The 23,225-nt window shown below is 60.5% G+C and overlaps 1 protein-coding gene across 9 annotated transcripts in view; it reads left to right on the plus strand.

Annotated features, from left to right (window-relative positions):
- Positions 1-23,225, plus strand: part of PLEKHA5 (pleckstrin homology domain containing A5) — a 179,494-nt gene that overhangs the window by 115,705 nt on the left and 40,564 nt on the right. For 6 of the 9 annotated variants that reach the window (XM_039911257.1, XM_029053569.2, XM_039911256.1 and 3 more), the window contains 5 exons: positions 348-746; positions 3,763-4,195; positions 8,692-8,775; positions 12,963-13,082; positions 15,285-15,338. In XM_039911257.1, the coding sequence (XP_039767191.1) occupies positions 348-746; positions 3,763-4,195; positions 8,692-8,775; positions 12,963-13,082; positions 15,285-15,338 (1,090 nt within the window). The remainder of the gene's footprint in view (positions 1-347; positions 747-3,762; positions 4,196-8,691; positions 8,776-12,962; positions 13,083-15,284; positions 15,339-23,225) is intronic. The other 3 variants (XM_039911264.1, XM_039911259.1, XM_039911258.1) reach the window with 2 other exon arrangements.

Below are 23,225 nucleotides of genomic sequence, written 5' to 3' on the forward strand. Positions count from 1 at the left end.
CGCTCTTCGCCCCCGTTCGACGGATGAGGTCACCGAGGCCCAGAGAAGTGAAGCGACCCGCCCACGGTCACCCGGCTGACCAGGGGCAGAGCCGGGATTCGAACCACGGACCTCTGACTCCCAAGCCCGGGCTCCTTGCGCCGAGCCGCGCTGCCCGGCACGGCGGCCCGCGGGGAGGCCGCGCTCAACCCCTCCCGTCGACGGGGCGATGCCGCCCGCTCCCCCTCCGTGCCTTCGGCCCGAAGTTGGGTCCCCTCCACGCCCTCCCTCCCTCCCCCGAGCGGGCGGGCGGACGGGCCCTTCCTGAAGCGCTCGTCGTCTCCGTCGTCTTCTCCCCCCGGGCGTAGGGCGGACAAGGTGACGGCGGAGGACGCCCCTTCCCGGGAGGTCAACGGCGTCTCCGACCGCAGGGCGCCGACGAGGCCGGAAAGCCACGGCAACCAGAAGACCAGAGAAGTCAGCAAGACGGAAGAGCGGAAGGCCCTGGAGGCCGAGAAGTTCGGCTTCCAGAAGGACGGGCGGGAGAGGCCCCTGACCAAGATCAACAGCGTCAGACTGAACTCCCTGGAGCCGGAGCAGGAGGGCGGCCGGGCCGGGCCCGGGAACCCGGCGGGCGGCGCCCGGCCGGCCGGGGGGCCCCCCCCGGGGGACCCGGCCCGCCTCGTCCGGAGGACCGATTCCGTGCTGCGGCTGGAGCAGTGGATCGGGGCCCAGAAGGGGAAGGGCCACGAGGAGGAAGTCCGCGGGTATGGCGCGTCGCCCCTCCTCCTCTGGGGTCGGGACGGATCCCGCCACGGGCCCCCCGTCCCCGGGCCCCCCGCCCCGGGCCCGGATTCTTCCCTCCCTGTCCGCTCCGCGCGCCTCCCTCCCCCGTCTTCCTTCTTCGAAGGTATTCGTCAAGCGCTTGCTACGGGCCGAGCTCCGTACTGGGCGCTCGGTGCGGGATACCGGGCGATAATGACGACGGCATTCGTCAAGCGCTTACCGGGCAAAGCGCTGCTCCGAGCGCCGGGGGCGGGGGGGGGGGGGGGGGGGGGGGGGCGGGGATCCAAGCCTCACTCGGGACGACCCGATCGCCCTGGGTCCAGCCCAGCGCTCAGAACGGTGCTCGGCACAGAGTAAGCGCTTAACAAATACCGACGTTATCGTTATCATCATCGTTCAGGGTGATCAGGTCGTCCCACGTGGGCTCACGGTCTTAATCCCCATTTTACAGACGAGGGAACTGAGGCACCGAGGATTCTTTGGTACCCGTTGGTGTTCGTTAAGCGCTTACTAGGCGCCGAGCACTGTTCCGAGCGCTGGGGTGGACACGGGGGAATCAGGTCGTCCCACGTGGGGCTCACGGTCCCGATCCCCATTTTACAGACGGGGTGACCGAGGCACCGAGAGGTCAAGTGACTCGCCCGGAGTCACCCGGCCGACGAGCGGCCGAGCCGGGATTCGAACCCACGACCTCCGACTCCCAAGCCCGGGCTCTTTCCACTGAGCCACGCTGCTTCTCTGATGATAACGTTGGTATTTGTTAAGCGCTTACTAGGTGCAGAGCACTGTCCCAAGCGCTGGGGCCATACAGGCGATCAGGTCGTCCCACGTGGGGCTAGCGGTCTTCACCCCCATTTTCCGGAGGAGGTAACCGAGGCCCAGAGAAGCGAAGCGACTCGCCCACAGTCACCCGGCGGACAGGTGGCAGAGCCGGGGTTCGAACCCACGACCTCTGACCCCCGGGCCCGGGCCCTCGTCTGCCGTAGCGCCTCGGGCCGCTCGCCGCGCTCCTCCGGGCCTCGGTCCCCTCCTCTGGAAAACGGGGACGAAGACCGCGAGCCCCGCGGGCGACGGGGACCGTGTCCAACCCGGTTTGCCCGCGTCCACCCCGGGGCTCAGGTCCGCTGCCCGCCGTAGAGGAGGCACTCGGCGAATCCCAGGGTCGTCGGGGTCATCTCGAGGAGGGGAGGAATTCCGCCCCCTTTGGAATTCCCGGCGGCCTGGGGCCGGCGGGTGCCGTCCAGAGCCCTCGAGCCCGTCGTGAGGGATTTCTGTTCCGCGCCGGGGTGGCCGGTCGGCCCCCGGGGCTCCTCGAGGAGCGAGGGAACGCGGCCCCGGCGTTTCCGTCGAAAGGTGGCGCGGGCGGCGGGGGGAGGCGGGGGTCGGGGAGGCCGGCGAGGAGGCCGGCGCGGTCCTCCTTCGTCCGTCCACGCCGACGTCGGTCTCCCCGCCTCTAGACGGCGAGCTCGTCGTGGGCGGGGACCGTCTCCGTTGACGGTCGTATCGTATTTTCCCAAGCGCTTAGTCCGGCGCACGCGGCGAGCGCTCGGTAAACGCCGCGGAACGGACGGACGCCCGGATTGACGCGGTAGCCCGGGTGGAGAGGAGAGGGTCGGACTCCAGAGGCCGCGCGGGGCGGAGAACGCCCTGCCGCTGACGAGATTCTCCCCGTTGGGTCCGTTTTCCTAGGACGGACGCGGCCGGTCATCCCTCCGGGGGTGCGCGTCGGATGGTTTCTTTAGATTTCGGTCAGGGGACGGTATCCGTTGAGCGGCGACCGCGCGCGGAGCGCCCGGGGGCGTCCGGCGCAACGGCGTCGGTGGACGGTGAGGTCCGCTCGTTGGGTCGGTTGTTCGGGTTTGCCCAGCGCACGATCCGGAGGGTCGTGTTGTCCTGGTGAGTCTGTCCTACTTCCCCCTTATACTCTCTCTTCCTCTGGCTTTCACCGTGTGCGAATCGTTTTTACTTGTCGCCTCCCCGGCGTCCGCTTGTAAGCCGGAGGAGAAGCAAGCGCGTTCTCGCGTCTCCTCTGCTGTCTTCGGCACTCGGTACGCTCTCTGGCGCTCAGCGAGCTCTCCCGAGTACCGCCGGTGAGGGCGACGGTCACCCCTGCCGTTAGGAAGCGGCGGGGCCGGGCGAAAAGGGCCACCGGGCCCCGGCCACCTCGCCTCTAAAATGGGAATTGAGCCCGGAGGCCCCCCGCGCCCGAGTGGCCGCCCCCGTCGGCTTCGGAGCCCTCGATCTCCCCGCCCCTTCCTACCTCACTTGGCCACTCTCCCGCAGAGAAGCCGCGCGGCTCGGCGGAAAGAGCCCGGGCGGGGAGTCGGAGGTCGTGGGTTCCGATCCCGACCCCACCGCCTGTCAGCTGGGAGACTTTGGGCGAGTCACTTTACGTCTCGGTGCCTCGGTTCCCCCGTCTGGAAAACGGGGATGAAGACCGGGAGCCCCACGTGGGACGGCCTGATGGCCTCGTATCCCCCCGGCGCTTAGAACGGCGCTCTGCGCGTAGCGGCCGCTCGACGGATCCCGTCGTCGTCGTCACCCCGACCCGGGCCGCGCACCCCGCCCCTCTGATGCCAACCTTCCCCCCGGGCCCCCGTCCCGTCCGGCCCGACCCCGGGCCCCCGGCCCGCCTCCGGCCCGGAACGCCCCCCCCCCCCCCCCCCCCCGGATCCCCCGGGCGATGACGCTCCCCGCCTTCGAAGGCTTATCGGGGGCCCGTCCCCTCCGGGAAGCCTTCCCCGACTGCGCCCCCCCCCCCCCTCTTCTCCCCGCCCCCCCCCCCTTCTGCGTCGCCCTGCCACGCTCCCTCTCGTCATCCCCCCGGCCCGGCCCGCGCCGCCCGGCCGTCGCCGCCCGTCCCCCGCTCCGGACCGTCGGCGCGGCGCGGGCCGGAGGAGGCGTCCGTCGGGTGTCCCGCCGCCCGCCCCCCGGCCCGCAGTCCGCCGGGCCGACCGACCGACCTCCCGCCCCGGCGCGGGCGCGCGTGTGTTGCAGGCTGGCCTCCTACCAGACGCTGCCGCGGAACATGCCGAGTCACCGGAGCCAGGCGGCGGCCCGTTACCCCGAGGGCTACCGGACCCTCCCCCGCGACGGCCGGCCGAGACCCCAGAGCACGTGCGGCGGGCCCGGGCCGGGGCGGCTGCGGCCCGGCCACGGGGACACCATGTGGCAGCTCTACGAGTGGCAGCGGCGGCGGGCCCTGAGCCGGCCGGGGGGCTGCGGGGGCGGCCCCCCGCCCCGCTCCGTCCCCGCCTCCCCGGCCCGCGGCCTCCCGGCCGCGCCCCCGGCCTTCCCCGCCTTCCCTCCGCCCTCCTCCTCCTCCTCCTCCTTCTCCCCGCCGCCGCGGGGCTACCGCCCCCAGGGCGTCTCGCCCGCCCAGAGAGGGGACGCCACCTTGGACCGCCGCCTGCGCCTGCACAACCCCAAGGTGAGAGACCGCCCTCGGGCACGCCCCCGCCTGCCCCCCGCGATGGGCCCCGGGGGCCTCCCCCCCCCCCCCCCCCCGACCGAGGGGCCTTCCCGTCCGTCCGTCTCTCCCTCCGTCCGTCCCTCCCTCCGTCCGTCCGTCCGATCCGTCGGTCCGGTCCGTCCGGTCCATCCACCCGGCCCGTCCATCCAATCCGTCCATCCACCCATTCGGTCCGTCCCCCCATCCGTCCATCCGGTCCATCCGTCCGGTCCGTCCGTCCGCCCCATCCATCCGTCCAGGCCATCCATCCGTCCAGTCCATCCGTCCGGTCCATCCGTCCCGTCCACCCATCCGTCCAGTCTCTCCAGCCATCCGTCCGTCCGTTCGTCGGGTCCATCCGTAATCCGTCCACCCATTCATTCAATTCATTCGATAGTATTTATTGAGCGTTTACTATGGGCGGAGCACTGTACCGAGCGCTTGGGCAGAGCACTGTACCGAGCACTTGGGTGAGTACGGTAGGGGTGATAATAGCAATAATAGTAACAATCATGGTATTTATCAAGCGTTTAACTCGGTGCCAGGCGCTGTACCGAGCACTGGGACTGATACGGGCAGATGGGGCCGGACGCAGCCCCCGTCCCCCACGGGGCTCACGGTCCCAGTCCCCACCTTACGGATGAGGTAACCGAGGCCCAGAGAAGTGAAGTGACTCGCCCGAGGTCGCACGGCAGACAGGTGGCGGAGCCGGGCTTAGATGCCACGACCTCCCGACTGCCGGGCCCCTGCCCTGCCCACTACGCCGTGCCGCTTCTCGACGCGGTAGACGTCGTCCCTGCCCTCAAGGAGCTGACAGTCTGTCGCGGGCAGAGCACTGTGCCGAGCGGAGGGGAGAGTTCAAGAGAGTGAGCGGACGCCCTCCCCGCCCCCAAGGAGGTTACGATCTAGCCGGGGTGGGAGAGAGAGGCTGCGTTTCCGATGAGCCCGATGACAGGCCGCCGCTCGCCCGGGGGAGGGCATTCCCGTGCTTTGCCGGTAATTGCGCGGATTGCCTCGGGATCTGGGCCCCCATCCGGAGATGGCGTCCGGCTCCGGTTTCCCGCAGACCGAGGATTCCCTTTGGTCTGAGGCTCTTTCCCTCCGCCCAGACGGAGTTCAGATCGTCGGCAGAGTAGTAGTCCGGGGTCGCGTTTATGGAACGCTCCGTCCCCGCCCCCGCCCCCGCCCCCGAAGGACGCCGAAGGACCCCGTCCTCTTCTTCATCGAATCGGGAGGGATCCCCACGCGCGGAGACGTCCGATCCGTCATTCAATAGTATTTATTTATTGAGCGCTTACTATGTGCAGAGCACTGTACTAAGCGCTTGGGATGAACAAGTCGGCAACAGATAGAGACGGTCCCTGCCGTTTGACGGGCTTACAGTCTAATCGGGGGAGACGGACAGACGAGAACAATGGCACTAAACAGCGTCAAGGGGAAGAACATCTCGTAAAAACCGATGGCAACTAAATAGAATCGAGGCGATGTACAATTCATTAACAAAATAAATAGGGTAACGAAAATATATACAGTCGAGCGGACGGGTACAGTGCTGTGGGGATGGGAAGGGAGAGGTGGAGGAGCAGAGGGAAAAGGGGAAAATGAGGCTTTAGCTGCGGAGAGGTAAAGGGGGGATGGCAGAGGGAGTAGAGGGGGAAGAGGAGCTCAGTCTGGGAAGGCCTCTTGGAGGAGGTGATTTTTAAGTAAGGTTTTGAAGAGGGAAAGAGAATCAGTTTGGCGGAGGTGAGGAGGGAGGGCGTTCCGGGACCGCGGGAGGACGCGACCCAGGGGTCGACGGCGGGATAGGCGAGACCGAGGGACGGCGAGGAGGTGGGCGGCGGAGGAGCGGAGCGTGCGGGGTGGGCGGTAGAAAGAGAGAAGGGAGGAGAGGTAGGAAGGGGCGAGGTGACGGAGAGCCTCGAAGCCTAGAGTGAGGAGTTTTTGTTTGGAGCGGAGGTCGATAGGCAACCACTGGAGTTGTTTAAGAAGGGGAGTGACATGCCCAGATCGTTTCTGCAGGAAGATGAGCCGGGCAGCGGAGTGAAGAATAGACCGGAGCGGGGCGAGAGAGGAGGAAGGGAGGTCAGAGAGAAGGCTGACACAGTAGTCTAGCCGGGATATAACGCCGACCGGCGGCGTCTTATTGAGCGCTTACTCCGTGCCGAGCACCGGACCGAGCGCTTGGGAGGCGTGAGGAAAATGGAGTCGGGAGACCCCATCCTTGCCCACGAGGAGTTTACGGTCCGCTGTGGGCAGAGCGCTTGGGAGAGTCCAGTGATGATAATGACGATAACGACGGCCTTTGTTCATTCATTCATTCAACAGCATTAATCGAGCGCTTACCGTGTGCAGAGCACCGTACCAGGCGCTCGGAACGGACAGATCGGTGACAGATGGAGACGGTCCCCGCCCTCCGACGGGCTCGCGGTCCGATCGGGGGAGACGGACGGACGGGAACGATGGCGATAGATAGAATCTAGGGGATGAACATCCGATGAAAACAATAGCGAATACGTAGAGTTAAGGCGACGTACGTTCCGTTAACAAAATAAATAGGCTTCCTGTGTGCCGAGCACTGTTCTGAGTTCTGGGGGAGATAGAAGACGATGGGGTTGTGCCACGTGGGGCTCACAGTCTTAATCCCCATTTTCCAGATGAGGTAGCTGCGGCTCAGAGGAGTGAAGCGACTTGCCCAGGGTCACACAGCTGACGCGTGCCAGAGCCGGGATTAGAACCCACGACCACCCAGTAGACCCCTGCCCACAAGGAGCCTGCGGGCTACGTGGGGAAACAGACACTGCAGTAAATTCCAGCTAGGGGAAACGGCGGACTGTAAGGAAACGGAACCGGGCGTGGGGCGGGTATCTCGGCGCGTACAGGGTACGGACACAGATTCACAGGCGAGAGGCGCTTGGTACGGTGCTCCGCATCCGGTAACCGCTCAGTAAATGGGATGGATTGATTGAGACACACTTGGGTTCCGTTGGCACCGATGCTAACGGAGAAGCGGAGTAGACGGGCCCCGTGGCCCGGTGGGTAGAGCGCGGGCCCGGGAGTCAGGAGGCCCTGGGTTCCAGTGTGAGCCCTGCCGCTTATCTGCTGTGCGCCCTCGGGCCGGTAGCTTCGCCGCTCTCGGACTCGGTCTCCTCATCTGTAAAATGGCGATCGAGACCCAGCCCCGCGTGGAAGAGGGACCGTGTCCGACCCGATCAGCTTACATCATAGTAACGTTGGTATCTGTCAAGCGCTTACTGCGTGCAGAGCACCGTTCTAAGCGCCGGGGGAGATGCGGGGTCGTCGGGTGGTTCCCGGTGAGGGTCGCGGTCTTAATCCCCATTTTACAGATGAGGTCACTGGGGCACAGAGAAGTCAAATGACTCGTCCGCAGTCACGCGGCTGACAGGTGGCGGAGCCGGGATTCGAACCCCTGACCTCTGACTCCCAAACCCGGGCTCTCTCCACTGAGCCACGCTGCCTCCCTGATGATAATACATAATAATAACAATAATAACTGGAATATTTGTTAAGCGCCTACGAGGCGCCGGGCACCGCACCCGACTCTGGGGGGGGGGGGGGGCGAATACAAGAAAATGGGGTTGAACACGGTCCCCGTCCCTCGCGGGGCTCGCGGTCTTGATGCCCGTTTTCCAGATGAGGGAACTGAGGCCCGGAGAGGAGAAGCGACTTGCCCAAGGTCACACGGCGGACGGACAGCGGAGCCGGGATCGGGACCCAGGTCCTTCCGACTCCCCGGCCCGGGCTCCGGCTGCTGGACCTCGCTGCTCCTTGCGGGCGGGGAATGTGTCCGTTCTGTTGTTCTCTTGTACTCCCCCCAGACGCGTAGTACAGTGCACTGTACACCGTTAGCGCTCGATAGATAGGATCGACCGGTGGACGGCTCCTACCCCGGGGCCCGGTCCGGTGCCCGGCGCAAGGTGAGCGCTTGACGTGCACCCTAAAAGTGACGAGCTGCTGGTGGCGCAGTTAGGCGTCGGGGTCATTCATTCCTTCAGTTGTACTCGTTAGGCACTTACCGTGTGCCTAGCACTGTACTGAGCGCTTGGGAGAGTACAGTACAGCAGTGAACGGTCCCCTGCCCTGCCCACAGTGGCCTTACAGCCTAGGGTGGAGGAGACGGACGTCGATACGGATGAAGAAGATCACGGATACGGACATGAGCGCCGTGGGGCCGGGAGGGCGGGAGGGTTGGGGGTTTCCCGTCGACGGCGGGCGTGGCCGGGCTCGCCCGTGTCTGCGCCACAAAGACCCCGGCCCCCTAATTGGGCCCGCCGCCCTCATCCACGTGGGCACCTCTCCAGAGGGACCCGAGCCCGGAGAGGAGGGGCCCCCGGCCCTCCCCTCTTCTCCGGAATCCGGCCCCTCTCCCGAGCCCGCCGGACGGCGCCGGGGCGTCGGGCGGAAGACGCCCCCGCCTGCCGCCCGGGATTCCGACCCCGTCCTCTGTCCGCCCGCAGCACGGCTTCGTCCCCGAGCGGAGGTCCATGCCAGCGGGCCTGACTCTGCAGCCCATCTCTCCCCGGACCCTCCAGACCAAAACGGTGAGTGGCAGCTCCCTCTAACCCGGCGGGCCAGGCGGGCGGCCCCCGACGCGGGCGCCTCCCCGGTCGCGGTCTGCCCGGCGGCGGGGGGCGGGGAGGGCCAGCCGGCGGACGTCACGCGGGGCGGAGGGGGAACGGCTCTCCGTGGCCCCCGGGGGCCGGGGAGCTGGACGGCGGACGCGGGACTCCTCGTCGGACGTGACGCCCCGCCAGGCCCCGGGCCCCCGGGTCCTGACGGGTGAAAGGGCCGTCAGCCCCGGCCCGTGGCGTCCTGACCGGCGGCGGGCAGGTAGTGACGATGGGACGGCCTCGGGCGCCGGACTCACTCCGGGCCCACGGACGCGGGAGGCACCCCTCCTCCCGGTAGCCGCGACCAACGCTCCCGTCCGGCGAGGTGAGCCGGGGGCCCCCGACGTGCCGAGCGCCGTGCGACGTGCCCGCCGCGGGACTCGCCGAGACGGTCACGGCGGCGGCGGGGTGGAGAGAGGGGAAGCGGGAGCGACTGCCCGGACTAGCGCGCCGTCTAGCCCGGGCGATGGCGGAATCGTCTCCTGCTCTTGGCCGCGCCGGCTCCCTTCAGCTCCACAGATCCTTCTAGAAGGAAAGGAGACATCGGTTCCGTTTCCCCGTCGCGCCCCGATTCGATCGGGCTCTTTTTTCCCCGTACACCTTCTTCGCGTGACGCGAACGCCCCCCCCCCCGGACCCGTGTGAGATTCTCCACCTCGATGACAGCGGTGGATTTAAACGCTTATCACGTGCCGGGCACTGTGCTAAGCTCTGGGGTAGATACAGCCCAACGCGGAGAATCTTGTTTTCAGAGGACATTGGCCTGTCCCCGTGTCAACATCCACTTTTCCCATCACGGTCGGGCGAGGGGAGGCCTTCTGCGCTCTGGGGCCCGTTTTCCAACTCTAACCCTTTTTGACTTTTCTCTCTCTTTTAACTTCTCAGGCGTCCGCAGCCGTTCTCAGTGCGACTTCATTTGCAGGTGTTCCTTAACCGCAAATAAGCGTTCCTTTTTCTCTTGAGAACTTTCTCTCTTCTCCGGCGGAGTAACGGTTGGCGAACTGACCCCCGCAGTGTCTCCCATTGTGAAGTTGGGTTTTCCCCGGGGAGATCGGGCTCCTTCGGGGCTCCCTCTTGGAGACGCATTAGGCTGAAATCGCTCGGCACCTCGAAGGCGCTAACTTACTTCTCTTCGTTCGTTTGTTCATCTGTTTGTGCGTGTGTGTTATCTAACCGAGGCCTTTAGAGACCCCTTGGGTTAGACCCCTCTGATTTTTCAAACCAAGATTCTCTTCTCCCCAACCAGTCCGGTCCACACTCACTCCGGGTCCCCCTTGCCTACAGTCAGTCACTGGTCCATCAGCGGTACGTACTGAGCGCCTTCAACGGGCGACGTGCTGGGTTCGTCGTCAGTCATATTTATCGAGCACTTGACCGACGGCCTCCTGAGTGCACGGCGCCTTTCTGAACGCCGTTGGTTCATTCATTCAGTCCTATTTATCGAGCGCTTACCGCGTGCGGAGCACTGTGCTAAGCACTTGGGAGACTACGACAGAACAGTAAACGGACACGATCCCAAGCGCAGTGCCGCCCTCGAGGAGCTTACAGTCTAATTTCCCGCCTTCCTCCCTTTCCCGCTCTGGGCTCCCTGGCCCCCTCGCTTTCCTCCCCTTCCCCCATCTCTGCCCCCCTTCCCTCCGGTGGTGTTTGACCGGCCCGAGGCGTAGAAATCCCCTGTAGAATAGACTTGTTTCAATCCCCTGGCGATCAGTGCGTAATATTTATTGAGCGCTAACTGTGTGCAGAGCACTGAGCGCCTGGGAGAATACAGTGCAGCCATGTAACGGACGCATCCCCCGCCCACAGCGGCGCCCGACAAGATAATCGGGTTGGGTATAGTCCCTGTCCCACGTGGGGCTCGTGTTCTTAATCCCCATTTTACACATGGGGTGACTGAGGCCCAGAGAAGTGAAGGGTCACGGGGCGGGCACGTGGAGGAGCCGGGATTAGAACCCGTGACCTGCTGACTCCCAGACTCGGACTGTAGCCTCTAGGTTTCGCTCTTTCCCCTGGCCCTTCATTCATTCATTCCACTCATCCAGTGGTATTTATTGAGCACTTACTGTGTGCAAAGCACTGTACTGAGAGCTTGGGGGAGTATAAGAAAGAGGTCAACAAGCAGGCACATGCCCTGCCCACAACGAGCTCGAAGTCTAGAGAAGGGGATGGACATTAACAGAAACAAATAAATTAATAATAATAATAATAATAATAGTAATGATGGCATTTGTTAAGAGCTTACTGTGCGCCCAACTGCCAAGCACTGTTCTGCGCACAGGGACCGTGCCCAAACCGAGCGGTCCCTTCCATCCCCTCTCCACTCTGAACTCCGAAGTAAAAAAAGGCCTGGTGGAGCCCACGCACTAGACCATTTCGCTCACTGGTGCTCTTTATTAAGCGCTCATAGGGAAGCGGCGCGGCTCAGTGGAAAGAGCCTGGGCTTCGGAGTCAGAGGTCATGGGTTCGACTCCCGCCTCTGCCGCTCGTCAGCTGTGTGACCGTGGGCGAGTCACTTCACTTCTCTGGGCCTCAGTTTCCTCATCTGGAAAATGGGGATTCGCTGGGAGCCTCACGCGGGACGACCCGATGACCCTGCATCTCCCCCGGCGCTTAGAACGGTGCTCTGCACCCAGTGAGCGCTTCACAGATACCAACATTATTATTCCGTGCCAAGCAGCATGCCGACCGCTGGCATAGATAGATGCAAGCTATTATCATCCCCATTTGACCGATGAGGAAACCGAGGCCCAGAGAGGTTGCCCGGAGACTTTCCCGGGGTCACCCTGCAGGCCGGTGCGGGAGGCCGGTCACTGGAATATCTGCCGATGAGCCCCGACGGCCCGCGCTCCTCGTAGCCCGTCCACCCTAAGCCCCCGGCGCGGCCCTTTCCCCTCCGTCCCGAGGGCCGCGGGGTCGCCTCCGGGGGCCGCATCGTGGCGGTCAGTCGATCCGTCGGCGACGTCTCTTCATAAGAGCAATCGTTCTGGTGTTTGTTCAGCGCTTACCGTGTGCCAGGCCCTGTACTGAGCAGAGGGGTGGACCCAAGCAAATTGGGTTGGACATAGCCGTCCCTGTCCCACCTGGGGCTCACCCTCTCAAGCCCCATTTTCCAGATGAGGGAACTGAGGCCCAGAGAAGTGAAGTGACCTGCCCAAGGCCACACGACGGACGAGCGGTGAAGCCGGGATGAGAACTCACGACCCGCCCACAGAGTACTATACTCAGCCCTTGGGAAAGTACAGCAGAGTAGAGTCGGTGGAATCGTCCCCTGCCCACGAGGAGCTTCCGGTCTGCGGTGAGCGCCGTACTGAGCGCTTGTCGGGGGAGGACAGTAGGGTTGGTTGACACCATCCCTGCCCTCAGGGAGTTGGATCCTCCCACCCAAAGTGCTCCCCTCCTGGTGGAAACTCTGGCCTCTCCCCGGGCAAACGATCGGATCGGCCTCCTCACTGGCTGCCTAGCCTGCAGCCTCACCCCTCTCCAGTCAGTCAGTCGGGGCTACTCACGGAGCACGGTACGAAGCCCTTGGGAGAGGACCAGACGTCGGTGTGTCCTTTCTCCCCGCGTCGCTGACGGTCTCGGACTTGGTCTGGGGCCGGAGCTCTCCGGAACTCGGCCCCCGGGCTGCCCGAGGGAGAGTCACCCCAGCCCGACTCCATCCGGGGGAGACCGAGGTCCTTCCAGGCCACCACTAACCCACTCTTCCTCCTCCTCCTCCTCCTCCTCTTCCTCTTCCACTTCCTCCCCCTCTTCTTCCTCCTCTTCCTCCTCCTCCTCTTTCTCCTTTCCCCCCCCCCCCCACTCTCGGACCTTCCCCACCCCCTCCTTTTTCCCCTCCTCATGCTCTTCCACCTTGTCTTCTTGCTCTTCCAAGTTCTCTTCCTCCTCCTCCTCTTCCTCCTCCTTCTCCTCGTCCTCCTCCTGCTCTTTCACCTTCTCCTCTTCCTCCCTTGCCTCTTTCTCCTCCTCCTCCTCCCGCTGCTCTGCCACCTTCTCCTCCTCTTCTTTGTCACTCTCCTCCCGCTCCTCTTTCTCCTGCTCCTCCCGCTCCCGCTCCTCTTTCGCCTCCTCCTCCCGCTCCCGCTCCTCTTGCCCTCTCTCCCGGTCCCGGTCACGCAGCCAGAGGAGCTGACGCTGCTCCTGATCCAGCTGAGACGGCAGCAGGCCGAGCTGAGCAGCCTCCGGGAGCACACGCTAACGCAGCTCGTGAAACTCAAGCTCCGGGCCCACAGCCCCAAGGTCAGCTCCCCGGCCTCCCCTCCGGCCACCCCTTCCCCGGGCCCTCCCGGCTCCCCGGGACCCCCCGGCCCGCCCCCGGCCCGCGACGGCCGCCAACGCTTCGAGGTCCGACCGTAGCGCCGTCCAGTGTCCCGCCGGGCCCCTTCGAGGCCGTCCCTCGGAAGCTGGCCGGAGACACCCGTCCCGCGGATGTCCATTGGGTGATGCCGAGGGAAGCGAGGAGGAAGACAGCGTGGGGGTCTGAGGGAGGAGGAAGAGAGAGAGAGTGGGAGGGAGGAGGGAGAGAGAGGGATCTTTGGGATCCGAGGAAGGAGGGACAGAGAGATCCTGGGGGTCCGAGGAAGGAGAGAGAGAGCATGGCGGTGTGAGGGAGGAGAGAGAGCATGAGGGTCTGAGGGAGGAGGGAGAGAGAGAGCATGGGGGTTTGACGGAGGAGGGAGAGAGAGGGTTTGAGGGACGAGAGAGAAAGTGATGGTTTGAGGGAGGCGGGAGAGAGAGCGTGGGGACCTGAGGGAGGAGGCAGAGAGAGTGTGGGGGTCTGAGGGAGAGAGTGGGGGAGTCTGAGAGAGGACAGGGAACGTGAGGGTTCGAGAGGGGGGGTGGGGGCGAGAGCATGGGGGTCCGAGGGAGGCGAGAGAAAGCATGGGGATTTGAACGGGGAGGGAGAGTGAGTGTGGAGGTCGGAGGGAGTCAGCTGCGTGACTGTGGGCAAGTCAGCTAACTTCTCTGGGCCTCAGTTACCTCATCTGTAAAACGGAGATTAACTGTGAGCCTCACGTGGGACGACCTGATCACCCCGTGTCTCCCGCAGCGCTTAGAACGGTGCTCTGCACATAGTAAGCGCTTGACAAATACCAGCATTATTAATAGGAGAGAGCAGGGGATCTGAAAGAGGAGGGAGAGAGAGAACGTGGGGGTCTGAGGGAGGAGGGAGAGAGAGTGTAGGGGTCTGAGGGAGGAGGGAGAGAGAGTGTAGGGGTCTGAGGGAGGAAAGAGAGAGCGTGGGGGGTCTGAAGGAGGAGGGAGAGAGAATATGCGGTTCTGAAGGAGGAGAGGGAGAGAGTGTGGGAGTTTGAAGGAGAAAGAGTGTGGGGGCCTGAAGGAGGAGGGAGAGAGAGGGTGAGGGTTCGAGGGAAAAGCGATAGAGAATGTGGGGGTGTGAGGAGGAGAGAGAGAGAGAATGTGGGGATTTCAGGAAAGAGGCCTCAAGCCGATTAGAGCTTTGATGTTCCCCACGTATTCCCAAGGGATCCCCGGGGGGGTCGACACCGACATCGACCCCGTCCCCTCGGAGCGGACGGCTCGAAGCGTTCCCAGCCGCCCGAGGCCCCGGGACACGGCCCCCCCGGGCCGTCCGTCAATTCTTCGACCGGCCGTCCGTCGTGTCTACGGAGCGCTTACCGCGCGCCGAGCACTGTACTAAGTGCTCGGGTGAGTACGTTGTAACGGAGTAGGGAGACGCGGTCCCGGCCCGCTGTAAGAAGACTGTCCTAGGAGATAGCTGCGCCCTTGAGTTGCCTTTCTTTCGCATCACGTGGAATTTGAGACAAAAACGCACCGTCGACGTCAGCGAGAACCCAGAGCCATCAGCCGATGGACCAAACCAGCCTCTTTTGTTGTTTCTGCCTCTGCTGTCGTGTGCTTGTTTATCCGTTCAAGGGGATGGAAAGATGCGGGAAGCCAGAAATTGTCATATAATAATAATAATGATTAAGTGCTTACAGTGTGCCAAGCGCTGTTCTAAGCGCTGGGGTAGATACAGGGTAAGCAGGTCGGACACAGTCCCTGTCCCACCTGGGGCTCCCAGTCCCAATCCCCATTTTCCAGACGGGGCCCAGAGAAGTGACGTGCCTTGACCCAAGGTCACACAGCAGGCACGTGACGGAGCCGGGATTGGAACCCAGGTCCTCCTGACTCCCAGGCCCGGGCTCTAGCCGCTGCGCCACACTGCTTCTCTAGACAGTTGACCCAAAACAGCACCCGAAAGCGGTTATCGTATGTCAGTCGATCCACCGGTGGTAACTGTCGAGCCCTTACAGTGTGCAGAACACTGGATTAAGCGCTTAGGAGAGGACAGGAGAAGAGAATCGGTTCATTGCTTTCCTTACTGAGAGACAAACTTTTTCCCGTTTTTCCACCTCGCTCTCACGGATCCTGCATCTTCTGTCCCTGTGCTCTGTCTCCTTGCCGGCCGCCTCCTAGAATGAGATTTTTTCCCACCACCTCCAAAGGAGTGCCATCTCAGTGGATCACCAGGTGGGAGACCCCAGTGTTTGTTTTTCCGGTTAGCTCACGGCGTTTCGGCGCCTCGGGATCGCCGAGCGGGAGCTGGTTAAGAAGGGTAGCTTTTTCTGGCCCCCTCTCGAAAACATCCCGGTGAAATCCGGTAGCTTGCCGTCTCGCCGTCTGAGCGCAGAAAACCTCAGGGTGTCCAAAGGGAGGGAAACTTGGATGCATTCTCTTTCTCGAGTTCTTTTCACCTGAACCAGGCTTCTGAAGCGTGCTTCGGTCGTATGGGTCATGCTTAAAATTTCTCCCTTTTAATGCGGGATGTCTCTAGGGGCCCCCTGTGAATATACATCATCTTTGGACCGGCGTAGAATTACGAATTTTGTGGTCGAACCTGTACTTAGAGAAGGATTTCCATGTAAGGACAGACCGTGCTTTTAAAGTCTGGGTTCCTAATTATTTGTCTTAGATTTCCGATCGTCCGTATCTCGGTACGTCAGCTGGATTTTTTTTCTCCTGAACGGTTTAGATCTCAGAAGCAGCATTTCATTTCGAAACCTGCTGACTTCATCGTTTTTCTCATCTGATCGGATACTAAAACCTGGAAAGCATTAGGGAAAAAAAAAGGCACGCGATGCATACACAATCCGGGCCGTATGAGATTAAAGAATCAGAGAACCGGGTACATACTTGCACGTATAAACACACGTGTTCACATAAAGTTGTGCTTGTATGTTGATTTTCCTTATTGTGCAAATCCTTCTCTTCAAGAAATTCCGATCGTCTTTTGTTTTTCCACCGGCCCAGCGCGTTGGCAGTTTTCTTCACTGTAGATACGCCGGCCTCGCTTTCGATCGGTGGTATTTATCGAGCGCTTACCGTGTGCGGAGCACTGTACTGAGCGCCCGTCGGCACTCTTGGCACCGGCATCCTGTCCTTGGCATTTACCCGTGGGTAATCGGGGACAGGATCCTTCCTTGGGCCACAGAACTCCATCCTGCTCAAACATTTCCGGCTTCCATCCCGGGAAGCGGCGTGGCCCAGGGGATAGAGCCCGGGCCTGGGAGTCAGAAGGTCTTGGGTTCTAATCCCTGTCCTTCCACTTGTCGGCTGTGTGGCCTTGAGCAAGTCACTTCGCTCCTCTGGGCCTCAATTCCCTCATCTGGAAAATGGGGATTAAGACTGCGAACCCCGTGCGGGCCAGGGACTGTGTCCCCCAATCAGTACAGTGCTTAGTACAGTGCCTGACACATATAAGCCCTTAAATGCCACAGTTATTATCATTATTATTATTATTATTACTACAGCCTGTAGTAGCCACCGGGTGTTGTTTTCCCCTGAAACACCCGTGGCCGCCGACTTCCTCACGTCTGTTCGGTCCGTCAGTCGGACGTGGCGAAAATTCAGAGACGGGCACTCGAAATGTGGGGAGAATGCTGGCAAGTGCCCGATTTTTTTAATGGCATTTTTTGTTAAGAGCTTACTGTGTGTCAAACACCGTTCTGAGCGCTGGGGTAGGTACGGGTGAATTAGGCGGGACACAGTCCCTGTCCCACATGGGGCTCACAGCCTAAGTAGGAAGGAGAACAGGTTTTTAATCCTCATCGTACATTTGAGGAAACTGAGCACAGAGCGGTGAAATGATGATAGTAATTATGGTATTTATTAAGCACTTACTATGTGCCCCGCACTATACTAAGCGCTGGGGTGGATCCAAGCAAATCGGGTTGGACGTAGTCCCTGTCCCCCGTGGGGCTTGCAGTCTCAATCCCCATTAAACAGATGAGGGAACTGAGGCTCAGAGAAGTGAAATAACTCGCCCAAGGTCACACAGCGGACAAGTGGTGTGGCTCAGTGGAAAGAGGTCATGGGTTCGAATCCCAGCTCCGCCACTTGTCGGCTGTGTGACTGTGGGCAAGTCACTTAACTTCTCCGGGCCTCAGTTCCCTCATCTGTAAAATGGGGATTAAGACTGTGAGCCCCACGTGGGACGACCTGATTCCCCTATGTCTACCCCAGCGCTTAGAACAGTGCTCGGCACATAGTAAGCGCTTAACAAATACCAACATTATTATTATTATTATTAAGTGGTGGAGCCGGGATTAGAACCCATGTCTTTCTGACTCCCAGGCCCGGGCTCTACCCGTGAGGCCACGCTGCTTCTCAAGTGAAGTGAGGCGACTCGCCCAAAGGCACACGGCAAGCGGTTGGCCGGGCCGGGTTCAGAACCCAGGTCCTTCGGCCCCCAGGCACAAGGCCAAATCGCTTCTCTGTTCCCAGGGAAGCTTCAGACCCGGCAGAGCTGGGGCCGATCGGGAAATTGGCAGAGCGGAAACAACGCTCGACCTAGAAAACGAGACCTTAGAAGTCCGTCTGCCCCTTTACCGCCTGCGTTCCGGCGTCCGTCCTGACTACACCTGCCAGTGATGGGGTCTGGCCAGATACCCCCAAAACCAACACTTGTGTCCAGTCTCCCTAATAAGAAGAAGCGCTTAGTACAGTGCTCCGCACATACTAAGCACTCGATAAATACTATTGAATGAATGAAAGAAGCAGCAAAACCGCGGCATCTCTCAATAATAATAATGTTGGTACTTGTTAAGCGCTCACTATGTGCAGAGCACTGTTCGAAGCGCTGGGGCAGATACAGGGTCATCGGGTCGTCCCACGTGAGGCTCACGGTTAACCCCCATTTTACAGCCGAGGTAACTGAGGCACAGAGAAGTGAAGTGACTTGCTCACAGTCACACGGCTGACACGCGGCAGAGCCGGGATTCGAACCCATGACCGCTGACTCCCAAGCCCGGGCTCTTTCCGCTGAGCCACGCACCGTAATAATAGTAATAACAGATAAAAATTAAGGTACTTGTTAAGTGCTGACTATGTGCCCAGCACTGTTCTAAACGCTGGGATAGATACAGGGTAATCAAGTTGGACTCAGTCCCCGTCCCCCATGGGGCTCACGGTCTCAATCCCCATTTTACAGACGAGGGAGCCGAGGCCCCGAAAAGTGCCGTGTCCTGCCCGAGGTCACACAGCAGATACGTGGCGGAGCCGGGATCAGAACCCAGGTCCTTCTGACTCCCAGGTCTGTGCTCTCTCCATCAGGCCACGCACTGTACTCTCGCAAGCGCTCGCTACAGTGCTCTGGGCACAGGAAGCGCTCGATCAGTACCACTCATCGATTGAGGTGTTTCGACCACCTTCTTGAGAAATTGGCTTCCCCTCTTTTCAGTACTTGGGCCGTTATTTGTTCTGCTGACATTTAGGCAGATTCCCGATAAGAAGAATATCATAATAATCATCGCGTTGCTTGTTAAGTGCTGACTTGGTGCCAAGCACTGTTCTAAACGCTGGGGAAGATACCAGATAATTAGGTCGCACACCATCCCTGTCTCACACAAGGGTTCGCTGTCTAAGCGGGAAGGAGAACTGGTGCTCTCACTATTATTATTATGGTGTTGGTTAAGCACTCACTATGTGCCAAGCACCGTTCTAAACGCTGGGGGGGATACAAGGTAATCGGGTTGTCCCACCTGGGGCTTCCACTCTTAATCCCCATTTTTCAGACGAGGGACCCGGGACTTGTCCAAGATCCCCCAACAGGCGTGTGGCGGAACCGGGTCTAGAACCCGGGTCTTCCATTCATTCGTTCAGTAGTACCTATTGAGCGCTTACCATGTGCAGAGCGCTGTACCGAGCGCTCGGAATGGACAGTTCGGCAAGAGATAGAGACAATCCCTGCCCAGTGACGGGCTCGCGGGTCTTCTGAGCCCCAGGGCCGTGGTCTCCCCACCACGCCGCACTGCTCCCCGAAACGCGAAGGACAGCAGATAACGAGCGATAATAATAGCAGTTGTATCTGTTAAGTGCTTACTATGCGCCCGGCACCGTACTAAGCCTTGGGGTGGAGAAAGCCAGGGCCATCCCATCCACTCTCTGTCTCTCGTTTCCCCCCACCGTGGGTAGGACGTTCCTGGTGCGGGAAAATCAACCACGCGGTAAATCAAATAGGCTTCCTTCCTCGGGAATTTGGGAAGGAATCAGACCTTACCTCGTCTAAAACGGGGTCTCTCTCAGAACACCGCGTCTTGCTGAAGAGTTTACGTCAGTCGCACGCCCCCGACAGAAGCGGCACGGCGGGGCGGATGGATCACGGGCTTGGGAGTCAGAAGGTCACGGGTTCTAATCCCAGCCCCGCCGCTTGTCTGCTGGGTGACCTCGGGCAAACCGCTCCACTTCCCTGGGCCTCAGTTCCCTCATCCGTCAAATGGGGATCGAGACCGTGCGCCCCGTTTCGGACAGGGACCGTGTCCTGCCCGATCTGCTTCTCTCCACCCTGGCTCTTAGTACGGTGCCCGGCGCATAGGAAGCGCTTCGCAGATATCATCATCCGCTCTCGCTCATTGCCAGCCGAATCGGGGTCTGGGGGAGCGAGGGGGACGGGGAGTGGAAAGGAGAGGAGAAGGGGATTAGGGTGGAGGGGCTAGGAAGAGGAGGAGCAGGAGGAAGAGATGGGGGAAGGGGACCGTCGTCCTTCGCAGTCCTGCCAACTGGGGTCCCTCGGCTGCGGTCACCGGCCCCGGAGCCCAGAATGGTCACTCTGGACCCTTGTCCCGTCCTCTGCCGTCGAGTCGTTTCCCCGACCCGTGGCGCAACACGGACGCGTCTCTCCCGGAAGGCCCCGCTCTCCGTCTGCCATCGTTCCGGTAGTGGATCCACAGACTTTTCTTGGGAAAAATCCGGAAGCGGTTGACCGTCCCCTCCTTTCACGCAGTAAACATGAGTCTCCGCCCTGGATTCTCTCCCGGGCCGCCGCTGCCCAGCACGGGGGCGTTTTGACTTGTAGCAGGCGGCCTGCCGCTCGCTATTATATATTATTATGGTATACGTTAAGCGCTTACTATGTGCCCAGCCCTGTTCTAAATGCTGGGGGGATTCAGGGTAATCAGGTTGTCCAACATTGAGCACCCGCTCTTAATCCCCATCTTCCAGATGAGGTAACTGAGGCCCAGAGAAGTGAAGTGGCTCGCCCACAGTCACACAGCTGACAAGTGGCAGAGCCGGGATTCGAACCCATGACCTCTGACTCCAAAGCCCGTCCTCTTGCCACGGAGCCACGCTGGTTAAGCACTCACTATGTGCCGAGCACCGTTCTAAGCACAGGGGGAGGTACAAGGTAACGGGGGAGAAACAAGGTAATCGGGTTGTCCCACGTGGGGCTCACCGTCTAAGTCCCCATTTTGCAGATGAGGCAACTGAGGCACAGAGGAGTTACGCGGCTCGCCCAGGGTCAGCCGGGGGCAAGCGGAGGAGCCGGGATTAGAACCCAAATCCTCTGACTCTGAAGCCCGGGCTCTTGCCACTAAGCCACGCCGAAATACACGGAGGAGTGGATTGAGGGAATAGTCTCGCGACTGACGCAAATTTTAGGGCCTTTCCCGAGCTGGGTTTGATGCGACCCAGCGAGGTCCCAAGCAGGGCTAGGGACAGTTTTTAATAATCGGAAATGGAAGGGGTTCGGCTCAAAGGAGCAGTGGAGAGGACGCACGGTAACACCCCTGCCCGGGATCTGATTTAACCGATTGTAATCGAACACCGCGTCTCCAGTCCGCTGAGACCCGACAGGCTTCTCTCCCCTGTTTCCTCAGGGTCCAAAAATTTGTCTGGTCAGTCATCAGTTAAATTATGGTGCTTGTTAAATGCATATAATAATAATAACGTTGGTATTTGTTCAGCGCTTACTATGGGCAGAGCGCCGTTCTAAGCCCTGGGGGAGATACAGGGTCATCAGGTCGTCCTGCTCACGGTCTTCATCCCCATTTTATAGATGAGGGGACTGAGGCCCAGAGAAGTGAAGTGACTTGCCTACAGTCACACAGCTGAGTCGAACCCGTGACCTCTGATTCCCAAGCCCGTGCTCTTTCCACTATGTGCCAAGCACTCTTCCAAGCCGTGGGGTAGATGCAAGTTGATCCGATCGGATGCGATTCCTGTCCCGTGTGGGACACAGTCCAAGTGGGAGGGAATAGGGTTTAATCCCCATCTTAGTAGTTAATAATTAAAATAAGAAGAATTATGGCACAGGTTAAGGGTTTACTATGTGCCAAGCTCTGTTCTAAGCGCCGGGGTAGATAGAGGCCCTGCCTGAGCCCTCCTCTCCTCTTCTCCCACTCCCTTCTGCGCCTCCCTTACTTGCTCATTCACTCATCCCCCCACATAGGTACATATCTGTCATTTATTTATTTTTTTAATCTATTAATCTGTAGCGCTGTCTGTCTCCCGCTCTAGACTGTGAGCTCATTGTGGGCAGGGATGTGTCCGTTGTTATATTGGACTTTCCCAACTGCTTTGTCCAGTGCTTCTGACACTTCTCTGTGCCTCAGTTACCTCATCTGGAAAGTGGGGAGTAACTGTGAGCCTCACGTGGGACAACCTGATTCCCCTGTATCTACCCCAGCGCTTAGAACGGTGCTCGGCACGTAGTAAGCGCTTAACAGATACCAACGTTATTATTGTTATTCTGACACAGTAAGCGCTCAGTAAATACGATTGAGTGAACACAAGTTAATCGGTTTGGACCTAGTCCGTGTCCCACATAATAATGTTGGTATTTGTTAAGCGCTTACTACGTGCGGAGCACTGTTCTAAGCGCTGGGGGAGATACAGGGTCATCAGGTTGTCCCACGTGAGGCTCCCAGTCTTCATCCCCATTTTACGGGTGAGGGAACTGAGGCACAGAGAAGTGAAGTGACTCGCCCACAGTCACCCGGCTGACCAGTGGCAGAGCCGGGCGTCGAACCCATGACCCCTGACTCCCAAGCCAGGCTCTTTCCCACCGAGCCGCGCTGCTTCCCCACATGGGGCTCGCAGTCTTAATCCCCGCCTTACGGATGAGGGAACTGAGGCACAGAGAAGCGAAGCGACTTGCACAGGGTCACACAGCAGACACGTGGCGGAGCCGGGATTAGAACCCAGGTCCTCTGACTCCCAGGCCCGGACTCTTTCCACTTGGCCGTGCAGCTTAGCTCTCTGCGTAGCCCCTGCTTTTTGGAAAGGCTGTTCCAATTAGAATGCAACCCTCGTGAGCCATGAGCTTTCCTCATAATTGTCTCTGGAAGAAATTTGAAAAAAAAAAAAAAAATCAGAGTTAAGAGCGTTTCAAATTTCTGGCCTAACAGGTGGCATATGCTGGTTTAAACCGGTTCTTAATAATAATAGTAATAACAACACTGGCGTTTGTTAAGCACTTTCTATGTGCCAGGCACTGTACTTATGCGCTGGGGTGGATACAAGCAAATCGGATTGGACGCAGTCCCTGTCCCACGTGGAGCTCCCGGTCTAAATCCCCGTTTTACAGATGAGGTAACCGAGGCCCAGAGAAGCGACTCGCCCACGGTCACGCAGCAGACAAGTGGCGGAGGTGGGATTAGAACCCGTGACCTTCTGACTCCCACGCCCACGCGCTATCCGCTACGCCAGACACGACCCCTCTCCGCAAAGAGCTTGCGGTCTGCAAGGCAGTCAGTCGTAATTATTCATTCATTCGGTAGTATTTATTGAGCGCTTGCTATGTGCAGAGCACTGGACTAAGCGCTTGGAATGGACAATTCGGCAACAGATAGAGACGGTCCCTGCCCACTGACGGGCGCACACTCTAATCGGGGGAGACGGACGGACAGAAACAAGACGGCCTAATCGCGATTAATAGAATCGAGGGGATGTTCACCTCACTAACAAAATAAATAGGGTAATAAATAATCTATACAAATGAACACGGTGCTGAGGGGGAGGGTGAGGGGGAAGAGCAGGGGGACGGGGGGAAAGGGGGCTTAGCTGAGGGGAGGTGAAGCGGGAGCAGAGAGGGAGCAGAGGGAAAAGGGGAGGCTCGGTCCGGGAAGGCCTCCCGGAGGA

Source organism: Ornithorhynchus anatinus, chromosome 2 (assembly GCF_004115215.2).
Source record: "Ornithorhynchus anatinus isolate Pmale09 chromosome 2, mOrnAna1.pri.v4, whole genome shotgun sequence".
Lineage (NCBI taxonomy): Eukaryota > Metazoa > Chordata > Mammalia > Monotremata > Ornithorhynchidae > Ornithorhynchus > Ornithorhynchus anatinus.